Source organism: Zootoca vivipara, chromosome 8, assembly GCF_963506605.1.
Source record: "Zootoca vivipara chromosome 8, rZooViv1.1, whole genome shotgun sequence".
Lineage (NCBI taxonomy): Eukaryota > Metazoa > Chordata > Lepidosauria > Squamata > Lacertidae > Zootoca > Zootoca vivipara.
Window position 1 is genome coordinate 60979954 of NC_083283.1, and position 17905 is coordinate 60997858.

General features: G+C 44.3%; 1 protein-coding gene across 1 annotated transcript in view; it reads left to right on the forward strand.

Moving 5' to 3' along the window:
* The first annotated feature begins 355 nt into the window (after positions 1-355).
* Positions 356-17905, forward strand: part of GFOD1 (Gfo/Idh/MocA-like oxidoreductase domain containing 1) — a 58209-nt gene continuing 40659 nt past the window's right edge. The window contains exon 1 of the mRNA XM_035126289.2: positions 356-1312. Coding sequence (XP_034982180.1) covers positions 1060-1312 — 253 coding nt within the window. The 5' untranslated portion in view covers positions 356-1059. The remainder of the gene's footprint in view (positions 1313-17905) is intronic.

Sequence of the window (17905 nt, forward strand, 5' to 3'; positions counted from 1 at the left end):
CTCCCCTGTGGCTGCAGCGATGGCCTCCTGACCTTTCGCTGTCCTTCCTGCGTCGCGGCGGGGCCCGCCCGGAGCCAAATGCTGCCGTAAGCCGGCCACGAGCGTGCAAGGAAGGGAGCAGCCGCGCAGGTTTTGCCTCGCTGGCCCGTCATTATTTTCTTCTGCGCTGCGCTTGCAAGCAAGCTAGCTCTGGGAGAAGGAGGAGGAGGAGGAGAAGAGGTGCGGCGGTGGCGGGGGGAACCGGGGGGGAGAGAGGAGCAGCCCGAGCCGCCCTCCCCAGCCGGATGGGCGGCCAATGGCACGCGGAGAGCTCGAGAGGGCGTTGCAGGCGGAGGGAACACACGGGAGGTGACAGCTCAAACTCCTCCTATTCTCACAATGCTCAGGAGCGCATTGTGGTGAACATGGCAGATGAGGAAGATTAAGACCCGCCGAGCTGCTGCTGCTGCTGCTGCTTCCTCCTCCTCCTCCTCCTGACCACCGAGCCACTTGTTGGCTGCCCTGAGGTCCCTTTGGTGGAATGGTGCAGGGCTCTTGCCAAGGGAGGCAGCGGTAGCCGAGCGAGCGGCCGGGTTGCGCGCGCGCGCTTGCGTGTGTGTTGAATTCATTTATTAATTCTGTGTGTGTGGAAGGCGGGCAGGACCAGGAAGCGCTACGAATTCGGGGTTTGGCTCTGCGTGTGATGATCCGGCTATGGAGGGGCAGCGTCGGGGAGCTGAGGAGGAGGCTGATGCTTGGCCGGTGAGGCGGCGGGCGCGCCAGGGGCCCGCGGCCAGGGGCACAGCCGGCAGCCGTCGCCGCTGCTGCCGGGACCGGGCGCCGCTCGCTCTGTGCAGCAGCAGCAGCAGTAGTTCGCAGCTGGGACTGGGCGCCCTTTGCATTGCAACTCCGCATTGCTCGTATTATTGCGGCTCCGCGTGAAAGGGAGGAGGAGGAGGAGGGCCAGCCAGGAGGAGGAAAGGAAAAGCGGGGGGGAGGCATCGAGAGGGGAAGGGCAGATCGCAGCAAGGAGGATTGGAGGAGGAGAAGAGGGGGCAGCCGCCCGCAGCAATAGCAGCCATGCTGCCCGGGGTGGGTGTGTTCGGCACCAGCCTGACCGCCCGGGTCATCATCCCTCTGCTAAAGGACGAGGGCTTTGCGGTCAAGGCGCTCTGGGGCCGCACTCCGGAGGAGGCGGAGGAGCTGGCCAAGGAGATGAGCGTGCCTTTCTACACCAGCCGGATAGACGAGGTCCTACTGCACCAGGATGTGGATCTGGTCTGCATCAACCTGCCGCCGCCGCTGACCAGGCAGATCGCCGTCAAAACTCTGGGTGAGTCGACATCGTCGCCCGGCTTTTTTGGGGTGGGGGCGGAGGCCCTGCCCTGGAGCGGGGGTTTGGGGTGGAGAGAAGAGGTGGCTTCTTGAAAGGGGAGGCGCCGTGGGTTCAACCATGTTTGGAAATCCATTGCCTTGAGTGGGGTCCTGTTGCAGCAACCCCTTGCGGAGAAGGGAAAGAAGCTCTGCACATGCCCATAGGCAGGGACTTGTTGTTATTACTCCTTATGCTCCAGAACCATAGGGAGAAGAGCCGTAGCTCACGTGCTTTGCCCGCAGAAGGTCTCTGGTTCAATCTTTGGAATCTTCAGGTAGGAATAGGAAGTTTTCCTGCCTAAAACGTCAGACAGCCGCTGCCAGTCTGTGAAGACAATGCTGGCCAGTGGTCAGTCTTGGAATAAAGCAGCTTCCTTAGGTGACCTGATGCAAAGTGTTCTTATCAGAGGCATTATGCTGCTGAGTATTAGTTGCTGGGGAGCATGGGCAGGAGAATGCAACTGTGCCTAGGCATCTGATTGGCCACAGAATGCAGGACTAGATGGGCCTTTGGTCGGATCCAGCAAGGCTAGTTTTAGGTCCTTTAGAGCTGACTCTTCCACAAAAAGAAGGTTCCAATCCTCCTGAGGTTATTTTAAGTCCCAGGCATGGAGGGTCATCTCAAAACATTCCTCTATTCTTTGTGATTTGGCCCGAGGTAATTTATAAAACTCAAGTCTTTTTGGAAGCCTCAGTTCTAGTCTGCAAACTCTAATCCTAGGAGGATTACTGGTGAAGAAAAGGTCCTCTGCACACACACAAAGGTAGCCTTGGCTGATTTTTGGCACTGGAAACGGGCTCCACTGCTGAGTCTTGGAGAACCTTCAAGTGAGGTGTAGTAATTAGTGGAACATAGCCCTTGACAGGCTCTAATTTAAAGCTCAGGGAGGAGCTCTGAGTCTATCCTCTCACATTTTTTCCAAACACACCTCAATGGTTATTTCTGGTTGGGATGGAATTCCTCTTTCCAAGGTGCCTCTTTGAAGCCATGAGTTGCCTATGCTTCTTTACTTATCTTATTTGTATCCCACCATTTGTCAATAAACTGAGGGCCAGCATGTTTTGTCATTGTCTGAAAGCTAAGATAAAAATATCACAACTACAAAAACTATGTGAGAGAACAGCTATGCTGAGAGAAAGTAGATGGCTGAAAATCACCCACCTGGAGAGCTTCATGACTTGAGTGGGGATTTAAATTTACAGTGTTTCTGGTTCAACACCATCATGCCACATTTTTAAATGACACTGTCCTGCCTCTTTCTTGTGCTCCATTATTTCTGTTTTGGTGCTAGTGAGTAAGACATTCCGGGTATTAGTCTTTCATGTACATTTACTCTGCATCCAGTGTGTTCCCACAGCTAGTTTTTGAGGCCACAGCCCATATCGATCCTGTAGTTTCTTGACAACAACTACTGCTTGAAGTGTTCTTTTTTCATGAAACCAATATCAGTCTGACTACAAAATATAAGCTGCATTCACTTCATGCTTCAGAATGGTGTGAATGTTTGAGATGGCTGTGGCACATGTGCAGATGGGTGTGCATGCGCAGATGAGCCTCATGAATAGTTTGGGAAGGGGGAGGAGTTTTCAGGGGAACATGTGAACATGCCTTTCTCTGATGTGAACAACACTGTGCCGATGTGGCTTAAAACTCAGCAGAGGAAAATAGTTTTGCTGCGTTTTAAGTCGCTAATGTGAACATACCCAAAGAGTAGGAATTGCGAATGCTGAGAGAGATGTGAAATAACTATGGCCATACCTAGCTAGAAATAAATGTAGTGTTTAACTTTCAGTCGCTACAAAAATGTCACCTGATAGGTTCTTTTCTTTTCGGTGAGGGAGGGGAGAAATCTTTTGTTTCTTAGCTTTTATAATCAAGGGCAGCTGTTGCCCATTGGGTGAAATTCTAATTTTGTTCCCATCCTCCCTGCTGAGGTCTAATGGGCAACACTAAGAGTAAGGTGGAGGCAGCTGACAAGCAATGCCAACCTGAAGATGGTTTTAAGAAAGCAGGCAGACTGACAGGTGAGGGGTGTCTGAGGAATGACTGAGTTTAATGGAGTGGTGTTCTATTTGCCCTGATGGGTAGGCCTTCCTTTTGAGAAGTGCTTTATAGGTGTAATGCAACAAACCTGAGTGTAACGAATCACTCATTTAGTACCATATGCCTGAAATAGGCCATGGAACTCTGCCACCTGGATATATTGGTATCATTTTACTTTGATATAAGAGGTGATGAACGCAATAAAAATGGGTATAGTTTCCTTCCTTCCTTCCTTCCTTCCTTCCTGTTATTTATAATAATTTCCCCCCAAATATAAATACCTGCTTGTAGAAAGTGTACTGTATAACGACAACAACAACAACAACAATTTATTTATACCTCGCCCCATCTGGCTGGGTTTCCCCAGCCACTCTGGGCAGCTTCCAACAAAATATTAAAACACACAAAAAATCAAACATTAAAAACTTCTCTAAACAGGGCTGCCGTCAGATGTCTTCTAAAAGTTAGATAGTTGTTTATTTCTTTGACATCTTATGGGAGGGCGCCACTACCAAGAAGGACCTCTGCCTGGTTCCCTGTAGCTTTGCTTCTCGCAGTGAGGGAACCGCCAGAAGGCCCTCGGCGCTGGACCTCAGTGTCCGGGCTGAACGATGGGGATGGAGACGCTCCTTCAGGTATACTGGACCGAGGCCATTTAGGGCTTTAAAAGTCATCACCAACACTTTGAATTGTGCTCAGAAACGTACTGGGAGCCAATGTAGGTCTTTCAGGACTGGTGTAATATTGTCTCGGGGGCTACTTTATTGTATAAGAGAGCTATTTACTTTGATGTTTGGGATTGTGGAAGTGTTTGTTCTTTGGGAAGGGCTGTGGCTCAGTGGAAGAGCACATGCTTTCCATACGAAAGGTTCCAGGTTCAAGTCTTAGCACCTGCAGATAGGGCTGCTGTTTGCAAACAATTCCCCCCCCCCCCGGAAGCAAAAACATGAAAATAAACGTTACATTGCTGAAAGTGGCTTTTACGTTGTGTGAAATCGCAAATACAGTGTGCAAACGTTGGGAAAAGGAAATAACCTGTTTTATAATCTGAAAATTATATGAGTTTAGTAAGAGAGATGCAGGATCATGAACATCAGTCAACCGATATGTGTCAGTGACACTCGCATAGCTATGTTTCTCATGGCGCTGCAAGTCAAAGAACAGTAAGGCCAGTAACAGATGCAAACTATGATTTCCAAAGCAACATATAACCTAATGCAAGGGTTCACAAGCTGCAGCCCGTGGACTACCAGTGAGTTTCATTCAGGTGGTCCGTAGCAAGTTTGTATTCATATTGATTGTAAATTGCATTTTGAATGCTTCTTTTATTTCTTATACATTGTATTGCAATCCGAATTCTGTGGAATGCAAATTATAATGCAACAAAATACAACATGTAAGAGGCACTTTGCAATGATTTAAAAAGCAGAAATATAACAACAAAATAAATTAAGATACAATAAGATTGCAGATAGATACCAAAACAATAAATAGTAAGCACACTAAGGAACAGATGCTAGCTAAAAAGTGCTAGTTGAAAATAAACTGTCATTAAGAGCACACTTAAAAGCTGGCAACCAAAGGGACACATGCATGTCTGTAGGAAGGTTGTTTCATGATTTGTTGTGAAGTTGAAAAGGCCATTGCTCCTATTTCCACCAAGCAAAATTCATATGGTGGAGGAATAACAAGAAGAGCCTTAGAAGCTGACAGAAGTTCTCAAAAGCTTTCTTATCTGGGAGGTACTGTAATTCCTGACATACCATTTGGTTCTAGGCCATTAAGCACATCCAGCTAACAGCATGAATTAAATCTGGAAGCTGTTTTGGGACAGGTGGAGGTGAACAATATTATATATCCTACTGGTCTCAACTGAATCTAGCATTCTTCAAGGGCAGTCCCATGTAAAGTACTTTATAAGTAATCCAAAGAAGTAAGTTTCACTACAATGCATGCACTAGCTCGAGGATGAATGGCGTTTGGATCCAATCCTGCAATAGCTAAGTGATTGTACATTCCTGTTGCTGTGTTCTTCCCAGAGACTAAGAGTTATTTTTATTTTTTAACATACTAGGGTCTCTTTGGTTGGGCCTATTTCTTCTGTATAACTCCAGCCGAAGCAGGCTTAATCTATGTCAGGGGTTCCCAACAAAATTTTCTCGAGGACCCCTCATTGAGCCGCTATTGTGACAAGGACCCCCATTAATTCCTAATCCTAAAATTAAAAAGTGAGAGCCAAATTAAGAGTCTTTTTATATTTTATATTTATACGTTTTTTACAGTTACGATTTAGGTTCAATGGACACTGACAAGATCGGTTCGAGAGTCACTGACTTACTTGCTTGAACATCAAATGCATTATCTTCCTCTTCATCTGTAGGCCTTTGTCGTTTTAACGAACCACTTTTTAACCAACGGTCCATTTTTAACTACGCGAACTGTAGCTTCCGTGAAAAACAACGCTTTGTTTACAAACACTACTGTTTTGCAAAGAGGCAGCGCACGCCAGGGAGGAGGGAGGGGAATGGAGAAGACAGGGTACCTGCGCAGTAGCGCACAAATTAAGCCGACGCGCGCAAAGCATCTTGAGGAGGTGAGCGTTAGTAGAATGCGTGCGCTGCCTCTTTGCAAAACAGTAGTGTCTGTAAAGCGCCACCTAACGGCATACAGCAGAACTACTGCCTCTATCTAATTCTAGTTTTGCGCTAGACCAGGGGTCCCCAGACTACGGCCCGGGGGCCGGATGCGGCCCAATTAGCCTGCCAATCCGGCCCGCGGCAACCCCCGCCGCCTGCTCTTACAGCGCGCAGCGAGGCAGCGCTCTTCTGGGTTGGGAAAAAAGCGCCGAAAATCCTTTGTGCGCATGCGTGTGGGCCTCTCCCGACCCGGAAGAAGTCATTTCTGGTGCACTTCCGGGTCGGGGGAGGCCCACGCGCATGCGCACAACGGATTTTCGGCGCTTTTCCCACCCTGGAAGCGCGCCGCCGCGCCAGTAAGCGCCCGTGCGCATGCGCACGGGCGCGCACTCCCCCGTCCGCCGGCCCGCACAGGCGCACACTCCCCCGCCCTCCAGCCCTCCGCGCGATCGGCGCGGTGGGAACCGGCCCAAACGCCGGTGAGTCTGGGGACCCCTGCGCTAGACTCTGCTCATGCAGGAAGCGGCCAAAACAAAAAATCTGTTATCATACAAAATATATTTAATATATTTTTTATTCTAATAGCATCTTGTGGACCCCTCTGGCATAGCTCGCGGACCCCTGGGGGTCCCCGGACCACCTGTTGGGAACCACTGATCTATGTGATAGGTATAATTATTCAATCCTAAACAGAGAAGAGCCCTGTGAAAACTACAGTTTTGCTGTTAATAGAAGATGAGTCCTTAATCAGGAGACCTGTGAAAGAATGCACTGAACTTAGGACTCGTAAATAGGAACATAGGAATCCGTCTATTAGAGGGTAACAAAGAAGAAATACCACTACGATTACTATTATTACTGTAGTTGTTTTTATAATAATGCAATATTTGACTGTACTAGTCCACAACGACCATGGCATGTAATTGTCAGGATGAGGGATGTGTTTGTTGTGTATGCCTTAAATGAGGATGAAAATGTTTGTGAGCGCGTGCAAAAAAGTGTGATTATTTTATTTCCCAATAAGAGGCATTCACCACATGTGTTTTTCAGCTGATGTTTCGTGTATATTTTTCAAAATGCCCAACAATTATTTCCCTTCAGTGTGTGACCAGAAATGCATAACCTTTTCTGGAAAGAAAGGAAGTGTCTTCACTTCTGCTTTTTGAACCCATCACACAATGTAGTGACTGTTTCAAGTTAACCTGGAATAGAAGGTGATGAACACAGGAACAGGAGCATATCCTCCTCGTAAGTTACCGCCTTCTGGCCTTGCTCCTAACTTCTTAATAGCAGGCTGGTACTGAGAAATTCCTTCCAACCTAGCAGTTCAAAAGCATGTCAAAGTGCAAGTAGATAAATAGGTAGGCTACCGCTCTGGCGGGAAGGTAAACGGCGTTTCCGTGCGCTGCTCTGGTTCGCCAGAAGCAGCTTAGTCATGCTGGCCACATGACCTGGAAGCGACCAGTAAAGCGAGATGAGTGCCGCAACCCCAGAGTCTTCTGCGACTGGACCTAACGGTCAGGGGTACCTTTACCTTTTACAGTACTGAGAAATTAAGCAGGGGAGGTTTTCCTGTCTTTTTAGCTCCTTTCATTAAACTGCAATTTATTTTTGTCATTTTGCTGTTAAAAGCTCAGGCATGGGTACAGGACCTGAATGAGGTAGCAACCCTAGTTTTTTTTTTTAGACCACCCCCTCTGTTCCTTCCCAAGGTGCCCCCAGTCTGTCACTGTTTTGCTGGAGGGAGTCAAGCACTGGCAAAACTTGGTGAAAACCTGCTCAGATTTTGAGTACATACATTTTGGAATATGCATGGAACTGAAACACCCATGCGATTGCACTGTATTCTCAATTTTAAAAATGAGAATTAGGCGCCTACCGTTAAAAAATATGGCCCTGTGTTGTGTTCAGACACATACTAAAATACATTTTATGTCAGATAAATACATATATACATACGGAATTATGTTACTGGCTTTTGGAACGTCTTGTGTAAAATGTTTTCCCTCTGTCAATAAGATTTCCTGTGGTTTTTCTCTCGGTTTTCTGTGTGCAGTTTGAGGCCCTTTGAATACAAACAACCTTTGGGAAAGAATATGACCAGCTGTCTATGAAATTGACAAACATATTTTTAGATTCTAAAATCAAATCCTGACAATATCGTTTCATGGAGTGGCCTTTGGCAGCTTGCCAGAAGTACTTTTATTGCATCATTATTGTTTGCAGCATATTCAGTAATGCTGCATTACTACCAGACAGACCGGTCATGCTAAAGGTTCATTAGCAATGTCATGGATAATTAGTGAGCCAATTTTGGCATAAAGGAGTTGTCTAGCCTGTTCCTAAATGCATTTACTTGGAAGTAAAGGCTCCTGATTTCAGCAGACTCAGTTCTAAGAAAGTGCTTGTAGGATCAGTCTTTGGGGACGAGAATGAAATAAAAGCTCTTGTGTTATCTTGGTCTAGTATTCAGACTCTCAGATGTTAAGAATCTTGACTAAGCACTGATACAATTATTTTCAAAAAGAACAAAGTACTATGAAGTACCGTTTTTTATTAGAGGACCAATCAATCTGATCAGTATTGTATTTCAGTTTAGTTTTACGCCAGTAAATAATACACAGATGCTGGTCCTCATGGAAAGCATCTTGAAGATATTTTACTCTCCCTATAATTGCCCTAAAAAGTGCACTTATTCACAATCATTGTACATCATACTTTTTTTCTTTTTCTTTTTAAAAAAGGGAACATCAATAGATGGGACTGGAGTGCTTCTTCTCTCCCAGCTCCCTCTCCCCCTCAGTTCCTGGCAAGTATCTTTTTAGTGGCTATTAATATGTCTCCTATCGGTTGTCATTATTTTGATATACGGTTAAAGAAAGTAAAGCTTAACAGCATGAACAGTTTGCCCTTCATGACCCAGGATTCACATGCCTCTGAGAGCACCTCTCTTTCTATTGCTTCCTATCTTCCTCTCAGGCCCTGATCCAAGTTCCAGTCCTGAGACCATGGTGAGGAGGAGTAGTTTTACATCAGTCCCCATGAAGCTATGGACTAATGTCCTCCCTGACTCACAGATCTGTGCTGTTCCTTGTTGCCTTCTGGAGGTGATGCAAAACCCATCTCTGTTGTTTGGCCTTTGGCTCAGATGCCCAGTTTCATCAGTTTCTTCTGATGCTCTTTTGCTGCTTTCGTTGGCTATTTGGTGTATTTTACTTCTCACTGTGGGCTGGCTTGAATGCTGGGGAAGTTTACCAACAACAGCTCCAATAAGTATCTCTATTTTCCAGGGACAGTCCTGGATTTGCAGAAGCCGTCCAGGTTTCTGATTTGATCCTGGAATGTCACGCATTTCCTTAGGGCGTCCCTGTTTTCATTGGAGAAGTGTTGGAGAGCGTGCAACAAATGACTTCTATTAATAAATAAAAATAATTTGTAGCCATTTTTGTCTTCGCAGTTTGAATAAAATGCCTGTCACGGGAAGGGGTCTCTAAAATATAAAAAGCGCCATGTATTGATCTCTTAGAGTGATCTGTACTTCGGTTTTGGTTTTGGCTACTGTAAGGGGGAGGGCTTATAGGGAACAGCCCCCCCCCTCATCAGGAGCAGCACATCTCCCAGCAGTAATGAAAGTGAAGGGTCGGAAGGGGAAAGTCAGGAGATGGAGAGGGAGTGCCAGAGCTCTGACAACATCCAAGAGCCACTGCTCCTCATACAGGAAGAGAGGGAGGGGGAAAGAGAGGATGGGACGCAGACGGGCCGGAGACCTTCCCCCCCACACACACACCGGAATTAAGGAGGAGGAGAAAGGGGAGGAGGTTCGCTGTCCCGCGACTCTTATTTATGTTGGTCAAGGTCGCGAAAGGGGGCAGTGCCGGATTCTGAATCGGACTGATGAGACATGAAACCAGCAGCTCACTTCACTGTAAATAATGTGCACTATTAAAAGTTCCTGAAAGACAAGCATGTGGAGGGTCGTTACTCAATAGTAGTCGCAAAAACCCTGACAGCTACCTATGCCACTGCATCCTCCCATGCGCAGCCCAATACCACTCTTTTCTTTGACCATAGCACATTCCCTCTAAAAGGTCCCAGTTTCAGTCATTGGCATGTCCATGTAGAGTTGAGAAAGACTAGTGCCTGATGCCCTGGAGAACCTCTGCCGGTCACTGTATTGTCTATGTTAGATGGACCAGTGGTCTAGCTTAATACAGGCAGCTTTGTTTAACCATCCTACTTTGATGATTGGGTGTGAGTGCATGATACCAAGCATGATGGTGTGCATAGCTGTTAGATGAATTGGGAGATCCATGCACGTTTTGCATATGTAGATCTGGTCAGGCCAGCTTCTTGTCAGGTCCCCATATGTAGGCTAATATTTCTTGGTGACTGGATCTTAAAGCAGCAGTATTCTTAAGCCTGAAGAAAATGGGATGACTCTATTTGCTCATGAGATGCATCCATGAGCTTCATTTTAGGCAAGTAATTGGCCATGCATTTTGCCATTGCTAAGTAGTGGCAAGCAAGAAAGAGGAGGAGGAGGAGAAAAGTGTCATCAGGCCCTATGGGGACCTCTCCTATTTGCACAGATGTGCATGTTAACTTAAATAATTTAAGTTAATGGCCTGGTTTGCAAATAACTCTAAAGCATAGTTTGTTTAACAAAACACAGATTAACTACAAGTTGTCCCAGAGATGAAACAAAGCATGGTTTTTTGTTTTCAGTTGCTCTTGCCTCATGCCTTTGTGCTTTGGTGAATGTCAAACAGACCATAGTTAAGGAACAGTGCTGGATTCACATGTAAACATCATAGTTGAAATGAACCAATATTTGTCATCCAACAGCAAACCATGGCTTCAGACTGTGTTTTTTGGCAGTAAAACAAGCCATAGTTAAACTGCTGGACTGGGTTCACACATAATGCTAAACTATGATTTACTCAACCATAGTTTAATCAACTGATGATAGTTTAATAAACTATAGTTTAGCATTGTGCATTAACCTGGAAATTAACGTTATTTTAAGTTCTGTATATTGCTTATGATTAACTATATTAAGGAAACATATATCATTAACATTTTAAATACATTAGGCTACTTATATTTAGATTTTTGATATTTTGAATTAATTTATGGTCCCACACTCCTTATTCTCTGTACACTCAGTTCCACCAATCTAAAATGTCTTGCTGTGGGCCTCATTTGAACCCATTAGGAGCTCCATATAACACACCAGGCTCATATTTTAATAGGGCTTTGTTCTTCTAAACAACTGCTGTGGTTCAGCCATTGATTATACCTTAGGTACATCAGTAGGATCAAGACAGAGTTGGAATAATTTATGTGTCTGAAGTTAATCCCTAGCCTCCAGATGCTGCCAGTTCATCTATGCCAGAAATTATTTATCTTTGCGGTTCAAATAAATACTTGCAAACAGCAAATATTTTTATGTGTCTGAAAAAAGTCATGTTTCCTCCTGCTCTGGAGGGTAGGACTCAAACCAGTGGCTTCAAATGACAAGAAAGGAGATTCCGACTAAACATCAGGAAGAACTTTCTGACATGTTTGACAGTGGAATGGTCTCCCTCAGGAGGTTGTGGACTCTCCTTCCTTGGAGGTTTTAAAGCAGAAGTTGGATGGTCATTTTGTCATGGATGCTTTAACTGAGATTCCTGCATTGAAGGGGGTTGGACTAGATGACCCTTGGGGTTCCTTCCAAGGCTACAATGTCATGATGCAAAAGGATGCTTGGTTCCCTGCACCCAGCAAAGTGAACACATCCTCAATACTTAGCTGTTCCTTTATTTCTTCCAGTTTTGAGCCACAATAGTATCTCAATATTCTCAAAACACCTTTGTGGATTTAGTCCACTAGAAAATGAATGTAGTAATACTTGTGTCAGTTGTTTTTGGCAAATACTTTTACAGTGCAGTCCTGTACATGCCTGTTTTGAAGCAAATCCCATTGTGTCCAATGGGGCTTACTCCCAGGTAAATGAGTGTAGGATTGTGGCCGAAAACATTTAATGAACAGACACATGACAGAAAAGTATTAGGGTATATGTTTAAGGTCCTATTTTGATGCTCGTATCCACAACGTGTTCATAGCACTATCTTAAGAAGCCTTAATGGTTTTTGTGAAGCAGTTTAATAGAATTTTCTAATGTAATGCTGATTTGTATCAGTCCCTGTGTTGTCTTGTTCAAACAGACATCTTGTGCATTGCATTCAGTAATTCAGATCTACGGTAATTGCTCAATTAACCCCAAAGAAAGTAGGGTTAAATCCCCACCTGGTATCATTTTAGAGAGAATAGTATTGTTTCTGCTAATAGCCTGAAGTTTGTTGATTAACATGAGCAAGTTAAAATCCAATTGCAGAAGTGTGGATGGAAGCCAGCTGCAAACAAGGCCAAACATTGCCATCCTAAGCATGCTTACCAAAGGATAACTCTTGGGGAACCAAGAAAGACATTTTACGCTGCACAGTTGTATTCTATTCTATAATGATAGCTAAGATGCTTGATAATTTACCTTGATACTTGGATAACAGGGTAGCAGAAATGTAGGCTGAACCTTGGCAGAAACACATTGTGGATACGAATTAATTGCATTGTGTATGCAGTGAAATCTGAGCATGTTTGTGCATGTGGCATGATGAAGACAAAATCCAAAAACCTGGTACCACTTCTTTAAGGACTGCTTGAGACTGGCTTTTTTGCGGGTGTGCTCTGCAACAGGTCATTGATGCAATAATAGCACATTAATGGTTGATTTAGATAGGACTGCCCATGCATCATTCTGCACCTAAAATGCATCTCCAGTGATACAACATTACAGCTGTCCAGAGCTGTGGGGTAGGAGAGCTGGGGAAAAAATCACATCTGGCAACCAGTACATTTGTTACTGTGGCTGATACTTCATGCACTATGTAACACTCAGGCACAGATGAGACAGTTTATTTTTTGATTTTTTTTCCTTTAGTGACAGTGTGAATCATGAGAGCTATATACAGTGGGAGGGGTGTTTCTCTCTCTCTGAATCATGAAGTACACTCTAAGTATTTTCTTTTCTTTCATATTTGATGCCGTTAAATCGGAGGGTGAGGTTTTATGGTCATATTTGCAGGGGGTTGGACTAGAGGAGATTTGGGTTCAACTCTAAAATTCTGTGGTTCGATTATATATTTTTTTGGAGAGCTATTTATTTTGCTCTAGGAGGCATAGTTTGGTCAGAATCGAGTATAAACTACCTAATGCAAAATACATTACATCTGGTAAATGAGCCACCAGAGGGCCGTGAAAATTTGTGTCCCAGGATTTTTAGACTCGTCTACCTATGGGTTAAAGCGCAGAGCCTAGGGCTTGCCGATCAGAAGGTCGGCGGTTCGAAACCCCGCGATGGGGTGAGCTCCCGTTGTTCAGTCCCAGTTCCTGCTAACCTAGCAGTTCGAAAGCACATCAAAGTGCAAGTACAGTGGTACCTTGACTTACGAACGACTCGACAACTGAATTTTTCAACTTACTAGCGGGGCAAATTTCTCGACATCCGAACGGAAACCATGGCAGTTTTAGATATGGTTTTTTCAACTTACGAATTTTTAGATGGGGTTGCTTCGACTTACAATTTTTTCCGTTTCCAATGCATTCCTATGGGAAATCGCGTTTCCAATGGTGCTTTTCGACTTACGAATTTTTTGACCTACGAAGGTGCCTTCGGAACGGATTAAATTAGTAAGTCGAGGCACCACTGTAGATAAATAGGTACTGCTACAGCGGGAAGGTAAACGTGTTTCCGTGTGCTGCTCTGGTTCGCCAGAAGCAGCTTTGTCATGCTGGCCACATGACCTGGAAACTGTACGCCGGCTCCCTCGGCCAATAACGCGAGATGAGCGCCGCAACCCTAGCGTCGGTCACAACTGGACCTAATGGTCAGGGGTCCCTTTACCTTTACCTATGTACTATCCAGAACCAAAGTGGCACATTGGTTGCCAGATGTGATTTTTTTGGGCATTATTTTCAGCTCTCGCTCTCTCCCCCCTCCCTGGTGCATTCTTGTGCAACAAAAGCAGGGCAAAAAACAACAACCCTGCAGGACACCTGTGTTATAGCAGCTTAGAGTATTCCAGGATGTCAAATAGGATATGCACCGACTGGAAATGGAGCCATATGCAGTAATGAAAGTGGGATCACGCATAGCCACTATTCATGAGCTTAAATCATCATGAACGCTCAATACAAAGGACGTATGGAGGGGCCCTTTATCCATATGCAGACCACATACAAAGTGTTGCAAGTTCATTTGTTTTGTAATATGTGTGCATCCCCATTCTTTCTCCTGGCTTGGTTTGTTCGTTTGTTTTTGCTACTGTGCCTCTAAATTTCTGTAATAATTAAGGCTGCATGTTTTCGATCCCAGTGAGTATTTTGGTACTTCTGAGCTTTATAGAGTTGTAGCACTTGGGTAACAGTCCTTCTTATCTCTGGCCGTGTTGCTGCTATGGTTCATATTGCATGCTTCTTCACCCAGTGTGGAGAACGACTGTGCTATAGACGGACTGGGGCAAATTGCATTGTACTGGATCTCCTAATTAAACCATTTCTAGAGAATAGGATTGTCACACTCCCAGTCCTCCAGTCCGTGGCGGGTTTAAGTCATAGCCCTCTTTTTCTTCTGAAACCTCCTTTCTAGCTGAACTGTGTATTGCATTCTTGGATATCGCCAGTCTACTTACTAAAGTTATGCTTATTCAGCACAAGCTTTTTGGATGCATGATTCAAAACTATGCAGCACTCTTTTGTGGCCACGTTTTAAAATGGGTCTCATAGTGCCGCGTATCGATCTCACTAACCAAGTGTAGTATTAAAAGGGCTTGCATATGAACATCAATAGAGAAATTATGATGCATTAAATTAGCTAATTGACCTTAGTTCCAGAGCTGTCAGCCAAGCATCTTTTTTTTAATCCACTTGGATAAATGTAAGTAAATAATAATCTGTCATAACGCAGTGCTTCTACTTCACTTTGATTTATCATTCCCATTTTATATAAAATCATTAGTTGTTTGTGCATACTCGGACAGTAAAAGCACATTTCATAGCTATCACTTGTAACACCCCTTGTATTCTCAAGAATGATTTCATTAAGCTGTTTACACCATCCGCAAGGATGACCTATAGCAACCTTCTCCAATTTGAAGCACTTCAGATGATTTTGAACTGCAACTCCCATCAGCTGCAGCCAACAGAGCTGTCCTGACTGGGGCTGTTAGGAATTGTAGTCCAAAATATTTGAAGGACACCAGGTTGGAAAGGGATGGATTAGAGTGATGCACTTAATGTAAAAGCACTATTAAGTGCAAAAGTATAAAGAACTTTAATCAGGTTGCATTTGATGGCTAATGCTTTAATGTATTGCTGGTGCTGCACCTCAGACCACAGTCGTACCTCGGGTTACGAACACCTCGGGTTACAAACTCTGCAAACCCAGAAGTATTTTCGTCGCGTGCGCGATCTGCGCATGCACAAAGTGCGGAAATCGCGGTTTGTGCGTGCGCAAAATGGCGCTTCGGTTTACGACCGTTTCGGGTTACGAACTGCGTCCTGGAATGGATCGTGTTCGTAACCCGAGGTACCACTGTACTCTCATGCTAATTAAATCGCCATCATCCCATTCACATGTATTGATTCAACTTACCTCTGTTTTCTTGCTAGAAATTGGTACAGTCTGAAATATTAAGCAGAAATACTTGTAACAGACCTTGCTGATCCTTCTCTCCTTTTGAGGTCTGCCACCTCTGGAACCTATTAAACCACCATTCGGTAATTGCCGTATTGCCAGAATGGATGAATTGCCACTAGAGGGTTCTGTTTCTTGCTGAAAACCTGAACTGACATGGCTCAATTAAAAATAAAGGCAGAAGCTCTTGATTATGCAGTTTTTAATGGGCAGCGAGTGTATTCCTTATGGAAAATGGTCTGTAGCTCAGGTGTAGCTGGCATTGGATTTCAAGTCCCAAGGCATTGTTTGTGACCTTGTTAGTAACCTGAGAAGTCCAGGGTTTTTTGTTTTTGTTTTGTTTTGCTAATTAACCCCCAGCCCCTGAATCTTTAAATCTATTGGATATAAATATGAGCTTGAAAACCGTGATATAACTATTGAGCACTTCATGGGCATGTAAACGGACCAGAGTAAATTTGGGTGGTTTTTCCCCTCCTTCCCCAGATCCCGTAATTCTGAAGGCCATTTTGCAATTTTAGCCTTATTCTGCAAGCTATTGCAGTTGAAGCAGCACCTAGTGAAGTTAATTATGCATAAATAAATCAGACCTGCGCAACTTGTGGTGCACAAAGCCAAGCATAGCGCTCCAGTCATATAATGTGGGCTTCCAAGAGCTTAATGAACTTGTTAGTCTTTCTGCCTTGGACTCTATAAATAAGATGCTCACCCCACAATCCACAGTGTATGCCTGGTGGCACAATAGTTTGTTCATCTTTGTGGCTCGCAAGTTATGTATACCTAAGGTAAATATTCACATTAGCAGGAGACTTGCAAGTTATTCCCCCTGCCCTGCTTAGTGCTGAACAAGGTGGAACATCCTGGCTGCTTGTGCCATTATAAACACAGATGAAAGCCTTGGGGGTGGGGGCTAACCATGGAGGCACGCAGGTATTCTAATAGAAATGCTTAACCAGATGTTAAAAATGAATAAATGATTTTTTAAAAAAAATTCTGTGTTGAATCATTTAAATTCACAAAGCTGTCTATATTACCTGTTCAAACACGCTGTTGTTAATACCGCTGTGGAACTAAGCTACCATATCAAAGGGATATGGTGAAAAAAATGTGCATTTAACAATGCTTGGAAGTTCCACCTTATCCTTCATTTCCTCATGTGATTAAAAACAAGGCAGTTTTTCCAAATTCCTTACAGTAGGATGGAAAATCACTTGAGGAACTTCTAGAAAATACTCAGCTAGTCACTGGAAAGGGGCTTTGTGAAACAAAACAAAACCTGATGGTCATCTGCTAGGCATGTAACCTTTCACATTGTCAATGTACCTTTCTTTAAAAAGTAGTGCCCGTAGACTAGTTTTTTCCTGATAGAATGGCATCTCAAAGAGCTCTCTTGAGTTTTGAAGTAACAGGTTCCAACTTTCAGAACAAAAGCTTTCAACCAAAATCCCTAAGGCTGTCATTAAAAAAAAATCAAATTAGGCAAATCTAAGCATATATGCAATGTGACTCCATACGCATAACACTTTCATATTGATAAATAGGTCATAGATTACAAAATAAAGGTTGCACAACATCCACATAATAATAATAATAATAATAATAATAATAATAATAATAATAATAATAAATTTATTATTTATACCCCCCCCACCTGGCTGGGTTTTCCCAGCCACTCTGGGCGGCTTCCAACAAAACATTAAAATACAATAGTCCACCAAACATTAAAAGCTTCCCCAAACAGGGCTGCCTTCAGATGTCTTCTAAAAGTCTAGTAGTTGTTTTTCTTTTTGACATCAGGTGGGAGGGCGTTCCACAGGGCGGGTGCCACTACCAAGAAGGCCCTCTGCCTGGTTCCCTGTAACTTGGCTTCTCGCAGCGAGGGAACCGCCAGAAGGCCCTCGGCACTGGACCTCAGTGTCCAGGCAGGGCGATGGAGGTGGAGATGCTCCTTCAGGTACAGTATACTGGACCGTGGCCGTTTAGGGCTTTAAAGGTCAGCACCAACACTTTGAATTGTGCTCGGAAACGTACTGGGAGCCAATGCAGGTCTTTCAAGACCTGTGTTATGTGGTCTCCACAGGTAATTGCTTCTGTTCCTCAGCAGCAGTTACAGACCACAACAATCCAGAAAGCTAT